Raw genomic sequence first — 27,349 nt, 5'->3', positions numbered from 1 at the left:
GTCGATGTTCCAGCAGAAATTGTTGTGATTGTGGAAGTCTCTGTTGTTGTAGATGTTTCTTTACTTTACTAGTGGTGGATGTTTCAGCAGGTGTCGTTTATTTTGGAAGTCTCTGTGTGTTGTAGATGTTTCTGGCTGCACTAGTTGTGGATGTTTTCAGCAGGTCGTCGTTATTGTGGAAGTCTCTGTTGTTTGTAGATGTTTCTGCTGGTGGATGTTCAGCTGGAATTGTTGTGATGTGTTCAGCAGGATTTTTTATACAACTGATATAGAGGTTTCAGGAATTGTTTGTGATTGTGGAAGTGTCTGTTTTTGAAGTTTTCTTCTATGCTGCACTAGTGGTGGATGTTTCAGCCAGGCAGTGTTGTGATTGTGGGAAGTTCTCTGTTGTTTATAGATGTTTTGTCTGAAGTGGCTGGTAACTGGTGGTAGATGTTTCAGCAGGAATTGTTGTGATTGTGGAAGTCTTCTGTTTTTGAAGTAATTTTTGCGTCACCATAGTGTGTTGGATGTTTCAGCAGAAATGTAGTGCTTGTGGAAGTCTCTGTGTTGTAGAAGTTTCTTGCTGCACTAGTGGTGGATGTTTCAGCAGGAATTGTGTATTTGTGGATTGTGTTGTTGAAGGGCTTTCTGGGTAGCTTAGTGTTGTAGATTTTCCTGCTTTGTCTTTGTGGAAGTCTCTGGTTGAAGTATTTCTGCTCAGTACTAGTGGTGGATTTTTCAGCAGGTGTCGTTATTCAATGTTCTCTGTTGTTGTAGATGTTTCTGCTGCACTAGTCGTGATGTTTTAGTAGGAGGAAGTCTCTTTTGTTGTAGATATAGTTCTGCTGCACTGAGTGGTTGATGTTGTGGTAATTGTGTGATTGTCTCTCTGTTTATTGTAGATGTTTCTGCTGGGGCACGTGGTTGGATGTTTCAGCTGGAATTATTGGTGATCGGGTTGAAGTCTCTGTTTTTGTAGAGTTTCTGCTGCACTGCACTGGTGGTGTGTTTCAGCTGGATTTGTTGTGGATTGTTGAAGTCTCTGTTGTTGTAGTATTCTGCTACTTCACTAGTGGGGGGGATGTTTCAGCAGGAATGTTTTGATTGTGGAACTGTCTGTTTGTTGAAGATGTTTCTGCTTTGCACTAGTGGTGGATTTTCAGCAGGATTTGTTGTAATTGTGGAAGTCTCGTACTTGTGTAGATGGTTTCTGACTGCACTAGTTGGGATGTTTCAGAAGGCAAGTTGTTGTGATATGTGGAAGTCTCTGGTGTTGAGAAGTCATTTCTGCTGCATTAGTGGTGGATGTTTCAGCAGAAAATTGTTGTTGATTGTGGAAGTCTCTGTATGTAGTAGATGTTTCTGCTTTTTACTAGTGGTGGATGTTTCAGCAGGTGTTGTTATGCTGGAAGTCCTCTGTGCTTGTAGATGTTTCTGCTGCACTAGTTCGTGGATGTTTCAGCAGTGGAATTTTTGTGATGGAAGTCTCTTGTTGTTGAAGATGTTTCTGCATGCATCAGTGGTGGATGATTCAGCAGGAATTGTTGTGATTTGTGTAAGTCTCAGTCTCTGTTGTAAGATGTTTCTGCTGCGCTAGTGGTGGATGTTTCAGAACGGTAGTTGTTATTGTGAAGTCTCTGGCGTTGTGTAGATGTTTCTGCTGCACTAGTTTTGATGTTCAGCAGGGGTCGTTATTTGTGGAACTTTGTGTGGATGTTTCAGCAGGTGGAGATCATGATTTTGTTGTTGTTGTGGAAAAGTCTCTTTTTGTATAGATTTTCTGCTATCACTAGTGGTGATGTTTCAGGCTGGAAGTAGTGATTGTGGAAGTCTCTGTGTTGAGATAGTGTTACTGCACTACTGATGTGGATGTTTCAGCAGGTGTCATGTTGTGACTGTGAATTCTCTGTTGTAGTAGGTATGTTTCTGCTGCAATGAATAGTGGATGTTTCAGCAGGAATTGTTGTGACTCGTGGAACGTCTCTGTGTTGAAGCTATTTCTGGTACATTGTGGTGGATGTTCCAGCAGACAGGAATTGTGTGGATTGTGGAATTCTATGTTGTTTGTAAGTCATTCGCTACTTTATCTAGTGGTCGATGTTTCAGCAGGAATCCGTTTATTCTTGTGGAAGTCTTGGTGTTTTGTAGGATGTTTCTACTTTACTTAGTGTGGATGTTTCTCAGTGTGTCGTTATGTGTGGAAAGTCTCGTGCTTGTTAGATTTTCATGGCATAGTAGTGGTGTTATTCTGACGGGTCGTTTTGTGGAGTCTTTGCTTGGGTAGATGTTTCTGCTGCACGAGTTGTGGATGTTTCACAGCAGGCTTCGTTGATTGTGGAAGTCTCTGTTTTGAAAGTAGATGTTTCTGCTCAGTAGTGGTGATGTTTCAGCAGGATTTTGTAGTGATTGTGGAGGTCTCTGTTGATGTAGATGTTTCTGCTGCAGTAGTGGTGGTGATTTTCAGCAGGCATTGTAGTGATTGTGGAAGTCTCTGTTGTTGTAGATGTTTTCTAGGCTGCACTAGTGGAGTGGATGTTTCAGCAGGTGTTCAAAAAATTGTTGTGGAAGTCTCTGTTGTTGTAGATGTTTCTGCTGCACCTAGTGGTGGATGTTTTCAGCTGGAATTTTGTGATCGTGGAAGTCTCTGTTGTTGTAGGTAATTTCTGCTGAATGAGGGTGGATGTTTCAGCTGGAATTGTTGTGATTGTGGAAGTCTCTGTTGTTTTCCGAATTTTCTGTGCATCACAAGTGGTGGATGTTTCAGCAGGAATTGTTGTTGATGCCATGGAAGTCTCTCGTGTTGTAGATGTTTTCTGATGCACTGATAGTAGAGATGTTTCAAGAGCTGCAATTTGATGTGCCTGTGAAGTCTCTATTGTGAAGCTCATTCTGCTTGCATTGATAGTAGAGGTTTCCACAGAAAATTGTTGTGATTGTGGAAGTCCTCTGTTTGTTGAAGATGTTTCTACCTTATTGGTAGTCGTGTGTTTCAGCAGAAATTGTTTTCCGTGGACAGTCTGTGTGCTTGTAGATGTTCTACTTTACTAGTTTGTGGATGTTTCAGCATGAGTTCTTCTGTAAGTCTTGTTAAGTGGAGAAGTCTCTGCTGCTGCACTAGTTTTGGATGTTTTCAGCTGTTGTGGAAAGTTCTGTTGTTGTAGATGCTTCTGCATTAGATTGATGATTCATCAGATTTGTTGTTATTGGGGAATTCTCTTCTCCTTTTGAGTAGATGTTTCCTTGCTTCAGTAGTGGTTTTTTGATGTTTCAGCAGGCCGTAGTGATTGTGGAAGTCTCTGTTTGTTGTAGATGTTTCTGCTGCACTACTGGTGGTTGAAGATGTTTCTGCTGCACTAGTAGTGGATGTCCCTGTTGTTGAAGATGTTTCTGCTGCACTAGTAGTGGATGTTTTTCAGCTGGAATTATTGTGATCGTTGACGTCTCTGTTGTTGTCAGATATTTCTGCTGCACTGATGGTGGATGTTTCAGCAGGAATTGTTGTGATTGTGGAAGTCTCTGTTTGTTGTTGAGATGTGTCTAGTTTACTAGTGGTGGATGTTTCAGCAGGTGTCATTATTGTGGAAGTCTCTGTGACTTGTAGATGTTTCTGCTGCATTAGTGTGTGGATGTTTCAGCTCAGCGTGGAATTATTGGATCGTTGAAGTGTCTTTGTTGTAGGTAATTCTGCTGCATTGATGGTGGATGTTTCAGCTGGAATTGTTGTGATTGTGTAAAAGTCCTCTGTTGTTGTAGATGAATTCTACTTTACTAGTGGTGGATTCTTTTCAGCAGTTGTCGTTATTGTGGAAGTCTCTGTGCTTGTAGATGTTTCTGATGCACTAGTTGTGGATGTTTCAGCAGGAGTCCCTTTTGTGGAAAGTCTTTCGTTGTTGTTTGTAGATGTTCTGCTGCCATTAGTGGTTGATGATTCAGCATGATTTGTTTGTGATTGTGGAAGTTTCTCGTTTGAAGTAGATGTTTTCTGCTTCAGTAGTGTTTGATGTTTCAGCAGGATTAGTGATTGTGGAAGTCTGTGTTGTTGTAGATGTTTCTGCTTTTCTGCTGCACGTGGTGGATGTTTCAGCAAGGTGTCCATTTTTGTGGAAGTCCTTTGTTGTTGAAGATGTTTTTTCTGCTGCACTATTAGTGGATGTTTCAGCTGGAATTATGTGGATCGTTGAAGTCTCGTTGTTGTTTGTAGATATTTCTGCTGCACTGATGGTGGATGTTTCAGCAGGGATTTGTTGTGATTGTTGGAAGTCTCTGTTGTTGAAGTCATTTCTGGTACATTAGTGGTTCGATGTTCCAGCAGGAATTGTTGTGATTGTGTGGAAGTCTCTGTTGTTGTAGATTTTCTACTTTACTAGTGGTGGATGTTTCAGCAGGTGTGTTGTTATTTTTGGAAGTACGTCTCTGTTGTTGTAGATGTTTCTGCTGCAATTAGTTGTGAGTGATTCAGCCGGATTTGTTGTGATTGTGGAAGTCTCTTTTGAAGTAATGTTTCTGCTTCAGTAGTGGTTGATGGTTCAGCAGGAGTATGTGTGAAGTCTCTGTTGTTGTAGATGTTTCTGCTGCACTAGTTGGGGATGTTTCAGCAGGAGTCGTTATTTGTGGAAGTCTTTTTGTTGTAGATGTTTCTGCTGCAGTCGTGGTGGATGATTCAGCAGGATTTGTTGTGATTGTTGAAGTCTCTTTTGAAGTAGATGTTTTTGCTTCAGTAGTAGTTGATGTTTCAGCAGGAGTAGTGATTGTGGAAGTCTCTGTTGTTGTAGATGTTTCTGCTGCACTAGTGGTGGATGTTTCAGCAGGTGTCATTTTTGTGGAAGTCTCTGTTGTTGAAGATGTTTCTGCTGCACTAGTAGTGGATGTTTCAGCTGGAATTATTGTGATCGTTGAAGTCTCTGTTGTTGTAGATATTTCTGCTGCACTGATGGTGGATGTTTCAGCTGGAATTGTTGTGATTGTGGAAGTCTCTGTTGTTGTAGAGGAGCAGCTTTACTAGTGGTGGATGTTTCAGCAGGTGTCGTTATTTTGGACGTCTCTCTGTACTTGTTGATGTTTCTGCTGCACTAGTTTGTGGAATGTTTCAGCAGAGTCGTATTGGAATTATTGTGATTGTTGAAGTCTCTGTTGTTGTAGATATTTCTGCTGCACTGATGGTCGATGTTCCAGCAGGATGTTGTGTGATTGTGGAAGTCTCTGTTTGCTGAAGATATTTCTGCTACACTAACGGTGGATGTTTCAGCAGGACTCATGATTGTGGAAGTCTCTTTTGTAGGAGATGTTTCTGCTTCACTAGTGGAGGCTATTTCAGGTGAGTTGTGATTGTGAAGTCTCTGTTGTTTGTAGATGTTACTGCTAAACCTGATAGTGGATGTTTCAGCTGGAATTGTTGTGACTGTGGAAGTCTCTATTGTAGTATATGTTTCTGCTGCAATGATAGTAGAGGTTTCAGCAGGAATTGTTGTGATTGTGGAAGTCTCTTGAAGGTTGAAGTCATTTCTGGTACATTAGTGGTCGATGTTCCAGCAGAAATTGTTTGGTGTGATTGTGGAAGTCTCTGTTGTTGTAGATGTTTCTACTTTACTAGTGATGGATGTTTCAGCAGGTGTCGTTATTCTGGAAGTCTGTGTGCTTGTAGATGTTTCTGCTGCACTAGTTGTGGATGTTTCAGCAGGAGTCGTTATTGTGGAAGTCTCTTTTGAAGTAGATGTTTCTGCTTCAGTAGTGGTTGATGTTTTTCAGCAGGAGTAGTGATTGTGGAAGTCTCCTGTTGTGAAGATGTTTCTCCTGCACTAGTAAGGATGTTTTCAGCTGGAATTATTGTGATCGTTGAAGTCTCTGTTGTTGTAGATATTTCTGCTGCACTGATGGTGGATGTTTCAGCTGGAATTGTTGTGATTGTGGGAAGTCTCTTTTGTTGTAGATATTTCTGCTGCACTGATGGTGGATGTTTTCAGCAGGAATTGTTTGTGATTGTGGAAGTCTCTGTTGTTGAAGTCATGTTCTGGTAAATCAGTGGTCGATGTTCCAGCAGGAATTGTTGTGATTGTGGAAGTCTCTGTTGTTGTAGATGTTTCTACTTTACTAGTGGTGGATTTTTCAGCAGGTGTCGTTATTGTGGAAGTCTCTGTGCTTGTAGATGTTTCTGCTGCATACTAGTTTGTTTCGTGGATGTTTCAGCAGGAGTCGTTATTGTGGAAGTCTTTGTTGTTTGTAGATGTTTCTGCTGCATTAGTGGTGGATGATTCAGCAGGATTTGTTGTGATTGTGGGAAGTCTCTTTTTGAAGTAGATGTTTCTGCTTCAGTTGTGGTTGATGTTTCAGCAGGAGTAGTGATTGTGGAAGTCTCTGTTGGTTGTAGATGTTTCTGCTGCATTAGTGGGTGGATGATTCAGCAGGAATTGTTGTGATTGTGGAAGTCTCTGTTGTTGTAGATGTGTCTAGTTTTACTAGTGGTGGATGTTTCAGCAGGTGTCGTTATTGTGGAAGTCTCTGTTGTTGTAGATGTTTCTGCTGCACTAGTGGTGGATGTTTCAGCAGGTGTCATTTTTGTGGCAATTTTCTGTTGTTGAAGATGTTCTGCTGAACTAGTGGTGGATGTTTCAGCATGAATTGTTGTAATTGTGGAAGTATCAGTTCTTGTAGATGTTTTCTGCTGCGCTAATTGTGGATGTTTCAACCGCAGTTGTTGTGAATGTGGAAGTCTCTGTTTGCTGAAGATATTTCTGCTACACTAACGGTGGATGTTTCTTCAGCAGGACTCATGATTGTGGAAGTCTCTTTTGTAGTAGATGTTTCTGCTTCACTAGTGGAGGATTTTTCAGGTGTAGTTGTGATTGTTGAAGTCTCTGTTGTTGTAGAGTGTTACTGCTAACTGATAGTGGATGTTTTCAGCTGGAATTGTTGTGACTGTGGAAGTCTCTATTGTAGTATAAATGTTTTTCTGCTGCAATGATAGTAGAGGTTTCAGCAGGAATTGTTGTGATTGTGGAAGTCTCTGCTGTTGAAGTCATTTCTGGGTACATTAGTGGTCGATGTTCCAGCCAGAAATTGTTGTGATTGTGGAAGTCTCTGTTGTTGTAGATGTTTTCAACTTTACTAGTGGTGGATGTTTCAGCAGGTGTCGTTAATTCTGGAAGTCTGTGTGCTTGTAGATGTTTCTGCTGCACTAGGTTGTGGATGTTTCAGCAGGAGTCGTATTGGTGGAAGTCTTTGTTGTTGTAGATGTTTCTGCTGCATTAGTGGTGGATGATTCAGCAGGATTTGTTGTGATTGTGGAAGTCTCTTTTGAAGTAGATGTTTCTGCTTCAGTAGTGGTTGATGTTTCAGCAGGCGTAGTGATTGTGGAAGTCTCTGTTGTTGTAGATGTTTCTCCTGCACTAGTAGTGGATGTTTCAGCTGGAATTATTGTGATCGTTGAAGTCTCTGTTGTTGTAGATATTTCTGCTGCACTGATGGTGGATGTTTCAGCTGGAATTGTTGTGATTGTGGAAGTCTCTGTTGTTGTAGATGTTTCTGCTACATTGATAGTAGAGGTTTCAGCAGGAATTGTTGTGATTGTGGAAGTCTCTGTTGTTGAAGTCATTTCTGATACATTAGTGGTCGATGTTCCGCGAAATGTTGTGATGATTGTGGAAGTCTCTGTTGTTGTAGATGTTTCAACTTTACTAGTGGTGGATGTTTCAGCAGTGTGTCGTTATTCTGGAAGTCTGTGTGCTTGTAGATGTTTTTCTGCTGCACTAGTTGTGGATGTTTCAGCAGGAGTCGTCATTGGAATTATTGTGATCGTTGAAGTCTCTGTTGTTGAAGATATTTCTGCTACACTAATGGTGGATGTTTCAGCAGGACTCGTGATTGTGGAAGTTTCTTTTGTAGTAAATGTTTCTGCTTCACTAGTGGAGGATATTTCAGGTGTAGTTGTGATTGTTGAAGTCTCTGTTGCTGTAGATCTTACTGCTAAACTGATAGTGGATGTTTCAGCTGGAATTATTGTGACTGGTGGAATCTCTATTGTAGTATATGTTTTCTGCTACAATGATAGTAGAGGTTTTAGCAGGAATTGTTGTGATTGTGGAAGTCTCTGTTGTTGTAGATGTTTCTGCTTCAGTAGTGGTTGATGTTTCAGCAGGAGTAGTGATTGTGGAAGTCTGTGTTGTTGTAGATGTTTCTGCTGCACTAGTGGTGGATGTTTCAGCAGGTGTCATTTTTGTGGAAGTCTCTGTTGTTGAAGATGTTTCTCCTGCACTAGTAGTGGATGTTTCAGCTGGAATTATTGTGATTGTTGAAGTCTCTGTTGTTGTAGATATTTCTGCTGCACTGATGGTGGATGTTTCAGCTGGAATTGTTGTGATTGTGGAACTCTCTGTTGTTGTAGATATTTCTACTTTACTAGTGGTGGATGTTTCAGCAGGTGTCGTTATTTTGGAAGTCTCTGTACTTGTTGATGTTTCTGCTTGCACTAGTTGTGGATGTTTCAGCAGGATTCGTTATTGGATAGTATTGTGTGATTGTTTGAAGACTCTGTTGTTGTAGATATTTCTGCTGCACTGATGGTCGATGTTCCAGCAGGAATTGTTGTGATTGTGGAAGTCTCTGTTGCTGAAGATATTTCTGCTACACTAACGGTGGATGTTTCAGCAGGACTCATGATTGTGGAAGTCTCTTTTTCCGTAGGAGATGTTTCTGCTTCACTAGTGGAGGATATTTCAGGTGTAGTTTGTGATTGTTGAAGTCTCTGTTGTTGTAGATGTTACTGCTAAACTGATAGTGGATGTTTCAGCTGGAATTGTTTGTGACTGTGGAAGTCTCTATTGTAGTATATGTTTCTGCTGCAATGATAGTAGAGGTTTCAGCAGGAATTGTTGTGATTGTGGAAGTCTCTGTTGTTGAAGTCATTTCTGGTACATTAGTGGTCGATGTTCCAGCAGAAATTGTTGTGATTGTGGAAGTCTCTGTTGTTGTAGATGTTTCTACTTTACTAGTGGTGGATTTTTCAGCAGGTGTCGTTTATTTTCTGGAAGTCTGTGTGCTTGTAGATGTTTTCCTGCTGCACTAGTTGTGGATGTTTCAGCAGGAGTCGTTATTGTGGAAGTCTCTTTTGAAGTAGATGTTTCTGCTTCAGTAGTGGTTGATGTTTCAGCAGGAGTAGTGATTGTGGAAGTCTCTGTTGTTGAAGATGTTTCTCCTGCACTAGTAGAGGATGTTTCAGCTGGAATTATTGTGATCGTTGAAGTCTCTGTTGTTGTAGATATTTCTGCTGCACTGATGGTGGATGTTTCAGCTGGAATTGTTGTGATTGTGGAAGTCTCTTTTGTTGTAGATATTTCTGCTGCACTGATGGTGGATGTTTCAGCAGGAATTGTTGTGATTGTGGAAGTCTCTGTTGTTGAAGTCATTTCTGGTAAATCAGTGGTCGATGTTCCAGCAGGAATTGTTGTGATTGTGGAAGTCTCTGTTGTTGTAGATGTTTCTACTTTACTAGTGGTGGATTTTTCAGCAGGTGTCGTTATTGTGGAAGTCTCTGTGCTTGTAGATGTTTCTGCTGCACTAGTTGGTGGATGTTTCAGCAGGAGTCGTTATTGTGGAAGTCTTTGTTGTTGTAGATGGTTTCTTCTGCATTAGTGGTGGATGATTCAGCAGGATTTGTTGTGACTGTGGAAGTCTCTTTTGAAGTAGATGTTTCTGCTTCAGTTGTGGTTGATGTTTCAGCAGGAGTAGTGATTGTGGAAGTCTCTGTTGTTGTAGATGTTTCTGCTGCATTAGTGCTGGATGATTCAGCAGGAATTGTTGTGATTGTGGAAGTCTCTGTTGTTGTAGATGTGTCTAGTTTACTAGTGGTGGATGTTTCAGCAGGTGTCGTTATTGTGGAAGTCTCTGTTGTTGTAGATGGTTTCTGCTGCACTAGTGGTGGATGTTTCAGCAGGTGTCATTTTTTGTGGAATTTTCTGTTGTTGAAGATGTTTCTGCTGAACTAGTGGTGGATGTTTCAGCAGGAATTGTTGTAATTGTGGAAGTATCAGTTCTTGTAGATGTTTCTGCTGCGCTAATTGTGGATGTTTCAACCGCAGTTGTTGTGAATGTGGAAGTCTCTGTTGCTGAAGATATTTCTGCTACACTAACGGTGGATGTTTCAGCAGGACTCATGATTTTGGAAGTCTCTTTTTTAGTAGATGTTTCTGCTTCACTAGTGGAGGATATTTCAGGTGTAGTTGTGATTGTTGAAGTCTCTGTTGTTGTAGATGTTACTGCTAAACTGATAGTGGATGTTTCAGCTGGAATTGTTGTGACTGTGGAAGTCTCTATTGTAGTATATGTTTTTGTCTGCTTCAATGATAGTAGAGGTTTCAGCAGGAATTGTTGTGATTGTGGAAGTCTCTGTTGTTGAAAGTAATTTCTGGTACATTAGTGGGTCGATGTTTCCAGCAGAAATTGTTGTGATTGTGGAAGTCTCTGTTGTTGTAGGATGTTTCTACTTTACTAGTGGTGGATGTTTTCAGCAGGTGTCGTTATTCTGGAAGTCTGTGTGCTTGTAGATGTTTCTGCTGCACTAGTTGTGGATGTTTCAGCAGGAGTCGTTATTGTGGAAGTCTCTGTTGTTGTAGATGTTTCTGCTGCATTAGTGGTGGATGATTCAGCAGGATTTTGTTGTGATTGTGGAAGTCTCTTTTGAAGTAGATGTTTCTGCTTTCAGTAGTGGTTGATGTTTCAGCAGGCGTAGTGATTGTGGGAAGTCTCTGTTGTTGTAGATGTTTCTCCTGCACTAGTAGTGGATGTTTCAGCTGGAATTATTGTGATCGTTGAAGTCTCTTTTGTTGTAGATATTTCTGCTGCACTGATAGTGGATGTTTCAGCTGGAATTGTTGTGATTGTGGAACTCTCTGTTGTTGTAGATGTTTGTGTTACATTGATAGTAGAGGTTTCAGCAGGAATTGTTGTGATTGTGGAAGTCTCTGTTGTTTGTTGAAGTCATTTCTGATACATTAGTGGTCGATGTTCCAGCAAATGGTTGTGATTGTGGAAGTCTCTGTTGTTGTAGATGTTTCAACTTTACTAGTGGTGGATGTTTCAGCAGGTGTCGTTATTCTGGAAGTCTGTGTGCTTGTAGATGTTTCTGCTGCACTAGTTGTGGATGTTTCAGCAGGAGTCGTCATTGGAATTATTGTGATCGTTGAAGTCTCTGTTGTTGTAGATATTTCTGCTGCACTGATGGTGGATGTTTCAGCTGGAATTGTTGTGATTGTGGATCTCTCTGTTGTTGTATATGTTTTTACTACACTGATAGTAGAGGTTTCAGCAGGAATTGTTGTGATTGTGGAAGTGTCTGTTTTTGAAGACGTTTCTGCGTCACTAGTGGTGGATGTTTCAACAGCAACTGTTGTGAGTGTGGAAGTCTCTGTTGTTAAAGAAGTTTCCATAGCACTAATGGTAGATGTTTCAGCAGGAATTGTTGTGATTGTGGAAGTCTCTGTTGTTGAAGTCATTTCTGGTACATTAGTGGTCGATGTTCCAGCAGAAATTGTTGTGATTGTGGAAGTCTCTGTTGTTGTAGATGTTTCTACTTTACTAGTGGTGGATGTTTCAGCAGGTGTCGTTATTTCTGGAAGTCTGTGTGCTTGTAGATGTTTCTGCTGCACTAGTTGTGGATGTTTCAGCAGGAGTCGTTATTGTGGAAGTCTCTTTTGAAGTAGATATTTCTGCTTCAGTAGTGGTTGATGTTACAGCAGGAGTAGTGATTGTGGAAGTCTCTGTTGTTGAAGATGTTTCTGCTGCACTAGTAGTGAATGTTTCAGCTGGAATTATTGTGATCGTTGAAGTCTCTTTTGTTGTAGATATTTCTGCTGCACTGATGGTGGATGTTTCAGCTGGAATTGTTGTGATTGCGGAACTCTCTGTTGTTGTAGATGTTTCTACTTCACTAGTGGTGGATGTTTCATCAGGTGTCATTTTTGTGGAAGTCTCTGTTGTTGAAGATGTTTCTGCTGCACTAGTAGTGGATGTTTCAGCTGGAATTATTGTGATTGTTGAAGTCTCTGTTGTTGTAGATATTTCTGCTGCACTGATGGTGGATGTTTCAGCTGGAATTGTTTTGATTGTGGAATTCTCTGTTGTTGAAGATGTTTCTGCTGCACTAGTGGTGGAAGTCTCAGCAGGATTTGTTGTAATTGTGGAAGTATCAGTTCTTGTAGATGTTTCTGCTGCACTAATTGTGGATGTTTCAACCGCAGTTGTTGTGAATGTGGAAGTCTCTGTTGTTGAAGATATTTCTGCTACACTAATGGTGGATGTTTCAGAAGGAATCGTGATTGTGGAAGTTTCTTTTGTAGTAAATGTTTCTGCTTCACTAGTGGAGGATATTTCAGGTGTAGTTGTGATTGCTGAAGTCTCTGTTGCTGTATATGTTTCTGCTACAATGATAGTAGAGGTTTCAGCAGGAATTCTTGTGATTGTGGAAGTCTCTGTTGTTGAAGTCATTTCTGGTACATCAGTGGTCGATGTTCCAGCAGGAATTGTTGTGATTGTGGAAGTCTCTGTTGTTGTAGATGTTTCTACTTTACTAGTGGTGGATTTTTCAGCAGGTGTCGTTATTGTGGAAGTCTCTGTGCTTGTAGATGTTTCTGCTGCACTAGTTTTGGATGTTTCAGCAGGAGTCGTTATTGTGGAAGTCTTTGTTGTTGTAGATGTTTCTGCTGCATTAGTGGTGGATGATTCAGCAGGATTTGTTGTGATTGTGGAAGTCTCTTTTGAAGTAGATGTTTCTGCTTCAGTGTTTCTCAGTAGGGTTGATGTTTCAGCAGGGAGTAGTGATTGTGGAAGTCTCTGTTGTTGTAGATGTTTCTGCTGCACTTACTGGTGGATGTTTCAGCAGGTGTCATTTTTGTGGAAGTCTCTGTTGTTGAAGATGTTCTGCTGCTGCCTAGTAGTGGATGTTTCAAGCTGGAATTATTGTGATCGTTGAAGTCTCTGTTGTTGTAGATATTTCTGCTGCCTGATGGTGGATGTTTCAGCAGGAATTGTTGTGATTGTGGAAGTCTCTGTTGTTGAAGTCATTTCTGGTACATCAGTGGTCGATGTTCCAGCAGGAATTTGTTGTGATTGTGGAAGTCTCTGTTGTTGTAGATGTTTCTACTTTACTAGTGGTGGATTTTTCAGCAGGTGTCGTTATTGTGGAAGTCTCTGTGCTTGTAGATATTTCTGCTGCACTAGTTGTGGATGTTTCAGCAGGAGTCGTTATTGTGGAAGTCTTTGTTGTTGTAGATGTTTCTTCTGCATTAGTGGTGGATGATTCAGCAGGATTTGTTGTGATTGTGGAAGTCTCTTTTGAAGTAGATGTTTCTGCTTCAGTTGTGGTTGATGTTTCAGCAGGAGTAGTGATTGTGGAAGTCTCTGTTGTTGTAGATGTTTCTGCTGCATTAGTGGTGGATGATTCAGCAGGAATTGTTGTGATTGTGGAAGTCTCTGTTGTTGTAGATGTGTCTAGTTTACTAGTGGTGGATGTTTCAGCAGGTGTCATTATTGTGGAAGTCTCTGTGCTTGTAGATGTTTCTGCTGCATTAGTGGTGGATGTTTCAGCTGGAATTATTGTGATCGTTGAAGTGTCTTTTGTTGTAGGTAATTCTGCTGCATTGATGGTGGATGTTTCAGCTGGAATTGTTGTGATTGTGGAACTCTCTGTTGTTGTAGATGTTTCTACTTCACTAGTGGTGGATGTTTCAGCAGGTGTCATTATTGTGGAAGTCTCTGTGCTTGTAGATGTTTCTGCTGCACTAGTTGTGGATGTTTCAGCAGGAGTCGTTATTGTTGAAGTCTCTGTTGTTGTGGATGTTTCTGCTGCATTAGTGGTCGATGATTCAGTAGGATCTGTTGGGACTGTGGAAGTTTCTTTTGAAGTAGATGTTTCTGCTTCAGTAGTGGTTGATGTTTCAGCAGGAGTAGTGATTGTGGAAGTCTCTGTTGTTGTAGATGTTTCTGCTGCACTAGTGGTGGATGTTTCAGCAGGTGTAATTTTTGTGGAAGTCTCTGTTGTTGAAGATGTTTCTGCTGCACTAGTAGTGGATGTTTCAGCTGGAATTATTGTGATTGTTGAAGTCTCTGTTGTTATAGATATTTCTGGTGCACTGATAGTAGATGTTTCAGCTGGAATTGTTGTGATTGTGGAACTCTCTGTTGTTGTAGATGTTTCTGCTACACTGATAGTAGCGGTTTCAGCAGGAATTATTGTGAGTTCTCAATTCTCTAATATATAAGACATCTCTGCTACACTAATGTTGGATGTTTCAGCAGGACTCGTGATTGTGGAAGTCTCTTTTGTAATAGATGTTTCTGCTTCACTAGTGGTGAATATTTCAGGTGTAGTTGTGATTGTTAAAGTCTCTGTTGTTGTAGATGATTCTGCTAAACTGATAGTGGATGTTTCCGCTGGAATTGCTGTGACTGTGGAAGTCTCTATTGTAGTATATGTTTCTGCTACAATGATAGTAGAGGTTTCAGCTGGAATTGTTGTGATTGTGGAAGTCTCTGTTGTTGTAGATGTTTCTACTTCACTAGTGGTGGATGTTTCAGGAGGTGTCGTTATTGTGGAAGACTCTTTTGAAGTAGTTGTTTCTGCTTCATTAGTGGTTGATGTTTCAGCAGGAGTAGTGATTTTGGAAGTCTCTGTTGTTGTAGATGTTTCTGCTGCACTAGTAGTGGATGTTTCAGCTGGAATTATTGTGATTGTTGAAGTCTCTGTTGTTGTAGATATTTCTGCTACAATAATAGTAGAGGTTTCAGCTGGAATTGTTGTGATTGTGGAAGTCTCTGTTGTTGAATTCGTTTCTGGTACACTAGTGGTGGATGTTTCAGCAGGACTCGTGATTGAGGAAGTGTCTTTTGTAGTAGATGTTTCTGCTTGACTAGTGGTGGATATTTCAGGTGTAGTTTTGATTGCTGAAGTCTCTGTTGTTGTAGATGTTTCTGCTAAACTGATAGTGGATATTTCAGATGGAATTGTTGTGATTTTGGAAATCTCTGTTGTTGAAGTCGTTTCTGGTACACTGATAGTTGAGGTTTCAGCAGGAATTGTTGTGATTGTGGAAGTCTCTGTTGTTGTAGATGTTTCTGATACACTGATAGTTGAGGTTTCAGCAGGAATTTTTGTGATTGTGGAAGTGTCTGTTTTTGAAGATGTTTCTGCGTCACTAGTGGTGGGTGTTTCAGCAGGAATTGTTGTAATTGTGGAAGTATCTGTTCTTGTAGATGTTTCTGCTGCACTAATTGTGGATGTTTCAACCGCAGATGTTGTGAGTGTGGAAGTCTGTGTTGTTGAAGATATTTCTGCTACACTAATGGTGGATGTTTCAGCAGGACTTGTGATTGTGGAAGTCTCTTTTGTAGTAGATGTTTCTGCTTCACTAGTGGTGGATATTTCAGGTGTAGTTGTGATTGTTGAAGTCTCTGTTGTTGTAGATGTTTCTGCTACAATGATAGTAGAGGTTTCAGCTGGAATTGTTGTTATTGTGGAAGTGTCTGTTTTTGAAGACGTTTCTGCGTCACTAGTGGATGATTCATCATCAACAACTGTTATTATTGAAGAATCCTCTGTTGTAGAAGATTCTACTACACCACTAGTGGATGATTCATGAAGTATCGTTACTTTATAATGAAACTTTTTTGAAGTAGTTGTTTCTGCTTCATTAGTGGTTGATGTTTCAGCAGGAGTAGTGATTTTGGAAGTCTCTGTTGTTTTAGATGTTTCTGCTGCACTAGTGGTGGATGTTTCAGCAGGTGTCATTTTTGTGGAAGTCTCTGTTGTTGAAGATGTTTCTGCTGCACTAGTAGTGGATGTTTCAGCTGGAATTATTGTGATTGTTGAAGCCTCTGTTGTAGATATTTCTGCTGCACTGATAGTGGATGTTCCAGCTGGAATTGTTGTGAGTGTGGAAGTCTCTGTTGTTGAAGATATTTCTGCTACACTAATGGTGGATATTTCAGCAGGACTCGTAATTGTGGAAGTCTCTGTTGTTTTAGATGTTTCTGCTAAACTGATAGTGGATTTTTCAGCTGGAATTGTTGTGATTGTGGAACTCTCTGTTGTTGTAGATGTTTCTGATACACTGATAGTAGAGGTTTCAGCAGGAATTGTTGTGATTGTGGAAGTATCTGTTCTTGTAGATGTTTCTGCTGCACTAATTGTGGATGTTTCAACCGCAGATGTTGTGAGTGTGGATGTCTCTGTTGTTGAAGATATTTCTGCAACACTAATGGTGGATGTTTCAGCAGGACTCGTGATTGTGGAAGTCTCTTTTGTAATAGATGTTTCTGCCTCACTAGTGGTGGATATTTCAGGTGTAGTTGTGATTGTTAATGTTTCTGTTGTTGAAGACGTTTCTGTGTCACTAGTGGTGGGTGTTTCAGCAGGAATTGTTGTAATTGTGGAAGTATCTGTTCTTGTAGATATTTCTGCTGCACTAATTGTGGATGTTTCAACCGCAGTTGTTGTGAGTGTGGAAGTCTCTGCTGTTGAAGATATTTCTGCTACACTAATGGTGGATGTTTCAGCAAGACTCTTGATTGTGGAAGTCTTTTCTGTATTAGATGTTTCTGCTTCACTAGTGGTAGATTTTCCAGGTGTAGTTGTGATTGTTGAAGTCTCTGTTGTTGTAGATGTTTCTGCTAAACTGATAGTGGATGTTTCAGCTGGAATTGTTGTGACTGTGGAAGTCTCTATTGTTGTATATGTTTCTGCTACAATGATAGTAGAGGTTTCAGCAGGAATTGTTGTGATTGTGGAAGTCTCTGTTGTTGTAGTCATTTCTGGTACACTAGTGGTGGATGTTCCAGCAGGAAATGTTGTGATTGTGGAAGTCTCTGTTGTTGTAGATTTTTTAAATTCACTAATGGTGGATGCTTCAGCAGGTTTCGTTATTGTTGAAGTCTCTGTGGTTTTAGAATTCTCTGCTGCAGTAGTAGTGGAAGTTTCAGCAGGAGTCGTTATTGTGGAAGTCACTGTTCTTGTAGATGTTTCTGCTGCAGTAGTAGTGGATGTTTCAGCAGGAGTCATTATTGTGGAAGTCACTGTTCTTGTAGATGTTTCTGCTACATTGATAGTAGATGTTTCAGCAGGAGTCGTGATTGTGGAAGTCTCTGTTTTTGTAGATGTTTCTGCTGCACTAGTGCTGAATGTTTCAGCAGGAATTAATGAGATTGTGGAAGTCTCTTTTGTAGTAGATGTTTCTGCTTCAGTAGTGGTGGATGTTTCAGCAGGAGTCTTTATTGTGGAAGTCTCTGTTGTTGTAGATGTTTCTGCTGCACTACTGGTGGATATTTCATCAGGAATTGTTGTGATTGTGGAAGTCTCTGCTGTTGTAGATGTTTCTGGTCCACTAATAGTGGATATTTCAGCCGCAGTTGTTGTGATTGTGGAAGTCTCTGTCATTGTAGATATTTCTGCTACACTAGTGGTGGATGTTTCAGCAGGAGTAGTCATTGTGGAAGTACCTGTTGTAGATGTTTCTGCTGTACCAGTGGTGGATGTTTCAGCAGGAGTCATTATTGTGGAAGTTTCTATAGAGGGTGGCGTGATTGTGGAAGTCTCTTTTGTTGTAAATGTTTCTGTTGCACTAGTGGTGGATGTTTCAGCAGCAGTCATTATTGTGGAAGTCTCTTTTGTTGTAGAAGTTTCTGCTGCACTAGTAGTGAATGTTTCAGTTGCAGTTGTTATGATTGTGGACGGTTCTGTTGTTGTAGATGTTGCCGCAGGAGTTGTGGTTGTTGATAGGTATTCTGTTGTTTGTTCATAATAAATACTTATCAGTTTAGAAGGCACTCACAAAAGTAATGACAAAAGAAAACAATTGTGTGTACATTTTGTATGTAGGCTTTTATAAGAATATTTATGTAAAACCAAAGTTTATGTAAAACCATGTCTAATCTTACCATTTTTACAGTCTGAACAATGTCTCACTTGTGTACAATACAAGGTTTTTCAAACATTTTGCTTTTAATATGTTGTCAGACATACCTGTATTATTAACTGAGAAAGAAGTTATGTTCAGGTCATAGAGAGTTTTATTGTCACTCAGTAATTTTTCTGCAATTTGGAGTTCTGATGGGACATTCTGTGTAGAGTTGAAAGCGAGTTCTGATGTGGTAATGACCGATCCCTTTCTGAAATACATTTTTTAGGAATACTGTCATATGATTAATAAATGCGTCAATCGCATGTATGTGTTATCTCTCAGATTTGAAAACATACACACAGGCATTTTTTTTAAATGATCAGAATTCAAGTATTCAAGTATTCAGTATTTACCTGAATAGTAGTACAGTGACTCTAAGGAAGGAATCAAACTTCTTGAAAAGAAGTGTTAGCTGTAATAAAATACAGACAGTTACAATGAACTCTTATAAAACTATGAGAAATATAAAGTATTTATGATTAATTAAATGTAATTGCTGTTTATAAATTGAATGATTACTTAGTGAATACAGTATGTGGGTTTGAACTCACAATATCTTGAACGAGCGTAGCCCTAATTTTGAAAGCAGGAGACTGTCGATCATTGAGGTCATCAGTGAATGAATCTTTAGAGCGGAACTACATCCTTAAACACAATCAATAAACATTCTAAATTTCTAAGTCTCTTTTGTTGTAGAAATTACTGCAACACTAAGAAGCAGTTGTGATTGTGGAAGTCTCTGTTGTTGTAGATATTTCTGCAGCACTGATAGTGGATGTTTCACTGGAAATTGTTGTGATTGTGGAAGTCTCTGTTGTTGTAGATGTTTCTGCTGCACTAGTGGTGGATGTTTTAGCAGGAGTGGCTGTGAGTGTGGATGTCTCTGTTGTTGTAGATGTTTCTGCTAAAATAAAAGTGGATGTTTCAACTGGACTTGTTATGATTGTGGAAGTCTCTGTTGTTGAAGATATTCCTGCTACACTAATATTGGATGTTTCAGATGAAATTGTTGTGAGTGTGGAAATCTCTGTTGTTGAAGATATTTCTGCTAAACTAATGGTGGATGCTTCATCAGGAGTTGTGATTGTGGAAGTCTCTGTTGTTGAAGATATTTCTGCTACACTTGGTGGATGTTTCAGCAGGAGTTGTTATTGTGGAAGTCTCTGTTGTTGTAGATGTTTCTGGTTCACTAGTGGCGGATTTTTCAGCAGTAATAGTGATTGTGGAAGTCTTTGTTATTGATGATGTTTCTGTTGCACTAGCGGTGGATGTTTTAGCAGGAGTTGCTGTGATTGTGGATGTGTCTGTTGTTGTAGATGTTTCTGCTGCACTAATAGTGGATGTTTCAGCAGGAATTGTTGTGATTGTGGAAGTCTCTGATGTTGAAGATGTTTCTGTTGCCCTAGTGATGGATGTTTCAGTGGGAATTGTTGTGATTGTGGAAGCCTCTGTTGTCGAAGATTTTTCTGCTACACTTATAGTCGATGTTTCAGCCACCGTTGTTGTGATTGTGGAAGTCTCTGTTGTTGAAGATATTTCTGCTACACTAGTGGTGGATGTTTCAGCAGGAGTCGTGATTGTGAAAGTCTCTGTTGAGTAGATGTTTCTGCTTTACTAGTGGTGGATGTTTCAGTGGGAGTCGTTATTGTGGAAGTCTCTGTGGTTGCAGATGTTTCTGCTGTACTAGTTCTGGATGTTTCAGCAGGAGTCTTTATTGTGGAATTCCCTGTTGTAGAAGATGTTTCTGCTACACTAACGGAGGATGTTTCAGCAGGAGTCATGATTGTGGATGTCTCTTTTGTAGTAGATATTTCTGCTTCACTAGGGGTGGATATTTCAGGTGTAGTTGATTTGATAGTTGAAGTCTCTGTTGTTGTAGATGTTTCTGCTACACGGATAGTGGATATTACAGCTGGAGTTGTTGTGCTTGTGGAAGTCTCTGCGGTTAAAGATGTTTCTGCTGCACTAGTGGTGGATGTTTCAGAAGGAATTGTTGTGATTGTGGAAGTCTCTGTTGTTGTAAATGTTTCTGCAGCACTAGTAGTGGATGTTTCAACAGGAGTCGTGATTGTGGAAGTCTCTTTTGTTGTAGATATTTCTGCTTCACTGATAGTAGATATTTCAGCAGGAGTAGTGATTATGGAAGTCTCTGTTGTTGTAGATGTTTCTGCTGCACTAGTGGTGGATGTTTCAGCAGGAATTGTTGTGATGGTGGATATCTGTGTAGTAGATTTTTCTGCTGCACTAGTAGTGGATGTTTCAGCAGGAGTCGTTGTTGTGGAAGTCTCTGTTGTAGTAGTATAGTTTCTTTTGCAATGGTGGTGGGTGTTTTCAGGCAGGTATTGTTGGGATTGTGGAAGTCTCTGTTGTTAAAGATGTTTCTGCTGCACTAGTAGTGGATGTTTCAGCAGGAGTCGTTGTTGTGGAAGTCTCTGTTGTAGTAGATGTTTCTTTTGCAATGGTGGTGGGTGTTTCAGCAGGTATTGTTGGGATTGTGGAAGTCTCTGTTGTTAAAGATGTTTCTGCTGCACTACTGGTGGATGTTTCAGCAGGAGTAGTTATTGTAGAAGTCTCTGTTGTTGTAAATGTTTCTGCTGCATTAGAGGTGGATGTTTCAGCAGGAATAGTGATTGTGAAACTCTCTGTTGTTGTAGATGTTTCTGCAACACTAAAAGTGGATATTTCAGCTGCAGTTGTTGTGAGTGTTGAAGTCTCTGTTGTTGAAGATATTTCTACTACACTAATAGTGGATGTTTCAGCAGGAGTCGTGATTGTGGAAGTCTCCATTGTTGTAGATGTTTCTGCTACACTGATAGTAGAGGTTTCAGCAGGAATTGTTGTGATTGTGGAAGTCTCTGTTGTTGAAAATATTTCTGCTACACTAGTGTTGGGTGTTTCAGCAGGAGAAGATGTGAATGTAGCAGTCTCTGTTGTTATAGATGTTTCTGCTACACTAGGGGTGGGTTTTTCAGCAGGAATCGTTATTGTTGAAGACTCTTTTGTTGTAGATATTTCTGTTTCACTGATAGTAGATATTTCAGCAGAAGTAGTGATTGTGGAAGTCTCTGTTGTTGTAGATGTTTCTGATGCACTAGTGGTTAATGTTTCAGCAATTGTCATTGTTGTGGAAGTCTCTGTTGTTGTAGATGTTTCTGCTGCACTAGTTCTGGATGTTTCAGAAGGAGTCTTTATTGTGGAATTCTCTGTTGTAGTAGATGTTTCTGTTGCACTAGTTGTGGGTGTTTCAGCAGGAGTTGATGTGATTGTGAAATTATCTGTTGTTGAAGATGTTTCTGCTTTACTAGTGGTGGATGTTTCAGTGGGAGTCGTTATTGTTGAAGTCTCTGTGGTTGCAGATGTTTCTGCTGTACTAGTTCTGGATGTTTCAGAAGGAGTCTTTATTGTGGAATTCTCTGTTGTAGAAGATGTTTCTGTTGCACTAGTTGTGGGTGTTTCAGCAGGTAATGTTGGGATTGTGGAAGTCTCTGTTGTTGAAGATATTTCTGCTACACTAACGGAGGATGTTTCAGCAGGAGTCCTGATTGTGGATGTTTCTTTTGTAGTAGATATTTCTGCCTCACTAGGGGTGGATATTTCAGGTGTAGTTGATTTGATTGTGGAAGTCTCTTTTGTTGTAGATGTTTCTGCTTCACTGATAGTAGATATTTCAGCAGGAGTAGTGATTATGGAAGACTCTGTTGTTGTAGATGTTTCTGCTGCACTAGTAGTGGATGTTTCAGCTGGAATTATTGTGATTGTTGAAGTCTCTGTTGTAGATATTTCTGCTGCACTGATAGTGGATGTTTCAGCTGGAATTGTTGTGATTGTGGAACTCTCTGTTGTTGTAGATGTTTGTGTTACATTGATAGTAGAGGTTTCAGCAGGAATTGTTGTGATTGTGGAAGTCTCTGTTGTTGAAGACGTTTCTGCAGCACTAGTGGTGGATGTTTCAGCAGGAATTTTTGTGATGGTGGATATCTGTGTAGTATATTTTTCTGCTGCACTAGTATTGGATGTTTCAGCAGGAGTCGTTGTTTTGGAAGTCTCTGTTGTAGTATATGTTTCTTTTGCACTAGTGGTGGGTGTTTCAGCAGGAATAGTTGGGATTGTGGAAGACTCTGTCGTTAAAGATGTTTCTGCTGCACTATTGGTGGATGTTTCAGCAGGTATTGTTGGGTTTGTGGAAGTCTCTGTTGTTAAATATGTGTCTGTGGCACTAGTGGTGTATGTTTCAACAGGAATTGTTGGGATTCTGGAAGTCCCTGTTGTGGTAGAAGTTTCTGCTGCACTAGTAATGGAGGTTTCAGCAGGATTCATGACTGTAGAAATCTCTTTGTTAGTAGATGTTTCTGCTCCACTAGTGGTGGATGTTTCAGCAGGAGTAGTGATTGTGGAAGTCTCTGTTGTGTAAATGTTTCTGCTGCATTAGAGGTGGATGTTTCAGCAAGAATAGTGATTGTGGAAATCTCTGTTGTTGAAGATATTTCTGCTACACTAATAGTGGATGTTTCAGCAGGAGTCGTGATTGTGAAAGTCTCCATTGTTGTAGATGTTACTGCTACACTAGTTGTGGATGTTTTAGCTGGAGAAGGTGTGATTGTAGTAGTCTCTGTTGTTATAGATGTTTCTGCTACACTAATAGTGGATGTTTCACCCGGAGGTGTTGTGAATGTTGAAGTCTCTGTTGTTGAAAATATTTCTGCTACACTAGTGGTGGGTGTTTCCAGCAGGAATCATTATTGTTGAAGACTCTTTTGTTGTAGATGTTTCTGTTTCACTGATAGTAGATATTTCAGCAGAAGTAGTGACTGTGGAAGTCTCTGTTGTTGTAGATGTTTCTGATGCACTAGTGGTTAATGTTTCAGCAATTGTCATTATTGTGGAAGTCTCTGTTGTTGTAGATGTTTCTGTTGCACTAGTGGTGGATGTTTCAGCAGGAGTCTTGATTGTGGAAGTCTCTGTTGTTGTAGATGTTTCTGTTACACTGATAGTAAAGGTTTCAGCAGGAATTGTTGTGATTGTGGAAGTCTCTGTTGAAGACGTTACTGCAGCACTAGTGGTGGATGTTTCAGCAGGAATTGTTGGGATTGTGGAAGACTCTGTCGTTAAAGATGTTTCTGCTGCACTATTGGTGGATGTTTCAGCAGGTACTGTTGGGTTTGTGGAAGTCTCTGTTGTTAAATATGTGTCTGTGGTACTAGTGGTGTATGTTTCAACAGGAATTGTTGGGATTCTGGAAGTCCCTGTTGTTGTAGAAGTTTCTGCTGCACTAGTAGTGGAGGTTTCAGCAGGATTCATGACTGTAGAAATCTCTTTGGTAGTAGCTTTTTCTGCTCCACTAGTGATGGATGTTTCAGCAGGAGTAGTGATTGTGGAAGTCTCTGTTGTTGTAAATGTTTCTGCTGCATTAGAGTGGATGTTTCAGCAAGAATAGTGATTGTGGAAATCTCTGGTTGTTGAAGATATTTCTGCTACACTAATAGTGGATGTTTCAGCAGGAGTCGTGATTGTGGAAGTCTCCATTGTTGTAGATGTTTCTGCTACACTGATAGTAGAGGTTTCAGCAGGAATTGTTGTGATTGTGAAAGTATCTGTTGTTGAAAATATTTCTGCTACACTAGTTGTGGATGTTTTAGCAGGAGAAGGTGTGATTGTAGTAGTCTCTGTTGTTATAGATGTTTCTGCTACACTAATAGTGGATGTTTCACCCGGAGGTGTTGTGAATGTTGAAGTCTCTGTTGTTGAAAATATTTCTGCTACACTAGTGGTGGGTGTTTCAGCAGGAATCATTATTGTTGAAGACTCTTTTGTTGTAGATGTTTCTGTTTCACTGATAGTAAATATTTCAGCAGAAGTAGTGACTGTGTAATTCTCTATATTTTTATAATTCACTAATGCACAATTTTTCAATGTTTCAGCAATTGTCATTATTGTGGAAGTCTCTGTTGTTGTAGATGTTTCTGTTGCACTAGTGGTGGATGTTTCAGCATTTGTCATTATTGTGGAAGTCTCTGTTGTTGTAATTGTTTCTGCCGCACTAGTAGTGGATGTTTCAGCAGGAGTCTTGATTGTGGAAGTCTTTGTTGTTGTAGATGTTTCTGCTGAACTAGTGTTGGATGTTACAGCAGGAGTCGTGATTGTGGAAGTCTCTGTTGTTGTAGATGTTTCTGTTGCACTAGTGCTGGATGTTTCTTCAGCAGTCATCATTGTGGAAGTCCCTGTTCTTGTAGATGTTTCTGCTGCACACTAGTAGAGGATGTTTCATCTGGAATTGTTGTGATTGTGGAACTCTCTGTTGTTGTAGATATTTCTGTTACATTGATAGTAAAGGTTTCAGCAGGAATTGTTGTGATTGTGGAAGTCTCTGTTGTTGTAGATGTTTCTGTTGCACTAGTGCTGGATGTTTCTTCAGCAGTCATCATTGTGGAAGTCCCTGTTCTTGTAGATGTTTCTGCTGCACTAGTAGAGGATGTTTCATCTGGAATTGTTGTGATTGTGGAACTCTCTGTTGTTGTAGATATTTCTGTTACATTGATAGTAAAGGTTTCAGCAGGAATTGTTGTGATTGTGGAAGTCTCTGTTGAAGACGTTTCTGCAGCACTAGTGGTAGATGTTTCAGCAGGAATTTTTGTGATTGTGGAAGTCTCTGTTGTTGAAGACGTTTCTGCATCACTAGTGGTGGATGTTTCATCAGGAATTGATGTGATGGTGAATATCTGTGTAGTAGATTTTTCTGCTATACTAGTAGTGGATGTTTCAGCAGGAGTCGTTGTTGTGGAAGTCTCTGTTGTAGGAGATAGTTTTCTTTTTGCACTACTGGTGGGTGTTTCAGCAGGAATTGTTGGGATTGTGGAAGTCTCTGTTGTTAAAGATGTTTCTGCTGCATTACTGGTGGATGTTTCAACAGGAATTGTTGGGATTCTGGAAGTCTCTGTTGTTGTAGAAGTTTCTGCTGCACTAGTAGTGGATGTTTCAGCAGGATTCATGACTGTAGAAATCTCTTTGGTAGTAGATGTTTCTGCTCCACTAGTGGTGGATGTTTCAGCAGGTATTGTTGGGATTGTGGAAGTCTCTGTTGTTAAATATGTGTCTGCTGCACTAGTGGTGTATGTTTCAACAGGAATTGTTGGAATTCTGGAAGTCCCTGTTGTTGTAGAAGATTCTGCTTCACTAGTGGTGGATGTTTCAGCAGGAGTAGTGATTGTGGAAGTGTCTGTTGTTGTAGATGTTTCTGCTGCATTAGTGGTGAATGTTTCAGCAGGAGTCTTTATTGTGGAATTCTCTGTTGTAGAAGATGTTTCTGTTGCACTAGTTGTGGGTGTTTCAGCAGGTAATGTTGGGATTGTGGAAGTCTCTGTTGTTGAAGATATTTCTGCTACACTAACGGAGGATGTTTCAGCAGGAGTCATGATTGTGGATGTCTCTTTTGTAGTAGATATTTCTGCTTCACTAGGGGTGGATATTTCAGGTGTAGTTGATTTGATAGTTGAAGTCTCTGTTGTTGTAGATATTTCTGCTACACGGATAGTGGATATTTCAGCAGGAATGGTGATTGTGGAAGTCTCTTTTGTTGTAGATGTTTCTGCTTCACTGATAGTAGATATTTCAGCAGGAGTAGTGATTATGGAAGTCTCTGATGTTGTAGATGTTTCTGCTGTACTAGTGGTGGATTTTTCAGCATTTGTCATTATTGTGGAAGTCTCTGTTGTTCTAGATGTTTCTGCTGCACTAGTAGTGGATGTTTCAGCTGGAATTATTGTGATTGTTGAAGTCTCTGTTGTAGATGTTTCTGTTACACTGATAGTAAAGGTTTCAGCAGGAATTGTTGTGATTGTGGAAGTCTCTGTTGTTGAAGACGTTTCTGCAGCACTAGTGGTGGATGTTTCAGCAGGAATTGTTGTGATGGTGGATATTTGTGTAGTAGATTTTTCTGCTGCACTAGTAGTGGATGTTTCAGCAGGAGTCGTTGTTGTGGAAGTCTCTGTTGTAGTAGATGTTTCTTTTGCACTAGTGGTGGGTGTTTCAGCAGGAATTGTTGGGATTGTGTAAGTCTCTGTTGTTAAATATGTTTCTGCTGCACTACTGGTGGATGTTTCAGCAGGTATTGTTGGGATTGTGGAAGTCTCTGTTGTTAAATATGTGTCTGTGGCACTAGTGGTGTATGTTTCAACAGGAATTGTTGGGATTCTGGAAGTCCCTGTTGTGGTAGAAGTTTTCTGCTGCACACTAGTAATGGAGGTTTCAGCAGGATTCATGACTGTAGAAATCTCTTTGTTAGTAGATGTTTCTGCTCCACTAGTGGTGGATGTTTCAGCAGGAGTAGTGATTGTGGAAGTCTCTGTTGTTGTAAATGTTTCTGCTGCATTAGAGGTGGATTTTTCAGCAGGAATAGTGATTGTGGAAGTCTCTGTTGTTGAAGATATTTCTGCTACACTAATAGTGGATGTTTCAGCAGGAGTCGTGATTGTGGAAGTCTCCATTGTTGTAGATGTTTCTACTGCACTAGTGGTGGGTGTTTCAGCAGGAATTGTTGGGGATTGTGTAAGTCTCTGTTGTTAAAGATGTTTCTGCTGCACTACTGGTGGATGTTTCAGCAGTTATTGTTGGGATTTTGGAAGTCTCTGTTGTTAAATATGTGTCTGTGGCACTAGTGGTGTATGTTTCAACAGGAATTGTTGGGATTCTGGAAGTCCCAGTTGTTGTATAAGTTTCTGCTGCATTAGAGGTGGTTGTTTCAGCAGGTATAGTGATTGTGGAAGTCTCTGTTGTTGAAGATATTTCTGCTACACTGATAGTGGATGTTTCAGCAGGAGTCGTGATTGTGGAAGTCTCCATTGTTGTAGATGTTTCTGCAACACTGATAGTAGAGGTTTCAGCAGGAATTGTTGTGATTGGGAAAGTCTCTGTTGTTGAAATATTTCTGCTACACTAGTTGTGGATGTTTCAGCAGGAGAAAATGTGATTGTAATAGTCTCTGTTGTTATAGACGTTTCTGCTACACTAATAGTGGATGTTTCAGCCGGAGGTGTGTTGTGAATATAGAAGTCTCTGTTGTTGAAAATAGCTTCTGCTACACTAGTGGTGGGTGTTTCAGCAGGAATCGTTATTGTTGAAGACTCTTTTGTTGTAGATGTTTCTGTTTCACTGACAGTAGATATTTCAGCAGAAGTAGTTATTGTGGAAGTCTCTGTTGTTGTAGATGTTTCTGATGCACTAGTGGTTAATGTTTCAGCAATTGTCATTATTGTGGAAGTCTCTGTTGTTGTAGGTATTTCTGTTGCAATAGTGCTGGATGTTTCTTCAGCAGTCATCATTGTGGAAGTCTCTGTTCTCGTAGATGTTTCTGCTGCACTAGTAGATGATGTTTCAGCTGGAATTGTTGTGATTGTGGAACTCTCTGTTGTTGTAGATGTTTCTGTTACACTGAT

At 40.2% G+C, this 27,349-nt stretch overlaps 2 protein-coding genes across 2 annotated transcripts in view; both read right to left on the bottom strand.

Annotated features, from left to right (window-relative positions):
- LOC109093063 (type II inositol 3,4-bisphosphate 4-phosphatase) overlaps positions 1–27,349 on the bottom strand; it is a 577,378-nt gene that overhangs the window by 453,423 nt on the left and 96,606 nt on the right. The gene's annotated exons all lie outside the window — the stretch shown is intronic.
- Positions 9,261–23,328, bottom strand: LOC122146105 (mucin-22; the record flags this gene model as incomplete). Its single annotated transcript, XM_042763574.1, is given in 9 exon segments — positions 9,261–9,527; positions 10,105–10,271; positions 10,985–11,563; positions 11,565–11,931; positions 12,007–12,600; positions 13,436–14,208; positions 15,517–17,158; positions 18,996–19,530; positions 22,630–23,328. Coding segments are annotated over 9 exon segments (5,514 nt in total), but the record flags the coding sequence as incomplete, so codon positions are not given.

This window comes from Cyprinus carpio, chromosome A1, assembly GCF_018340385.1.
Source record: "Cyprinus carpio isolate SPL01 chromosome A1, ASM1834038v1, whole genome shotgun sequence".
NCBI lineage: Eukaryota > Metazoa > Chordata > Actinopteri > Cypriniformes > Cyprinidae > Cyprinus > Cyprinus carpio.
This window is presented reverse-complemented; position numbering and strand designations above follow the sequence as displayed.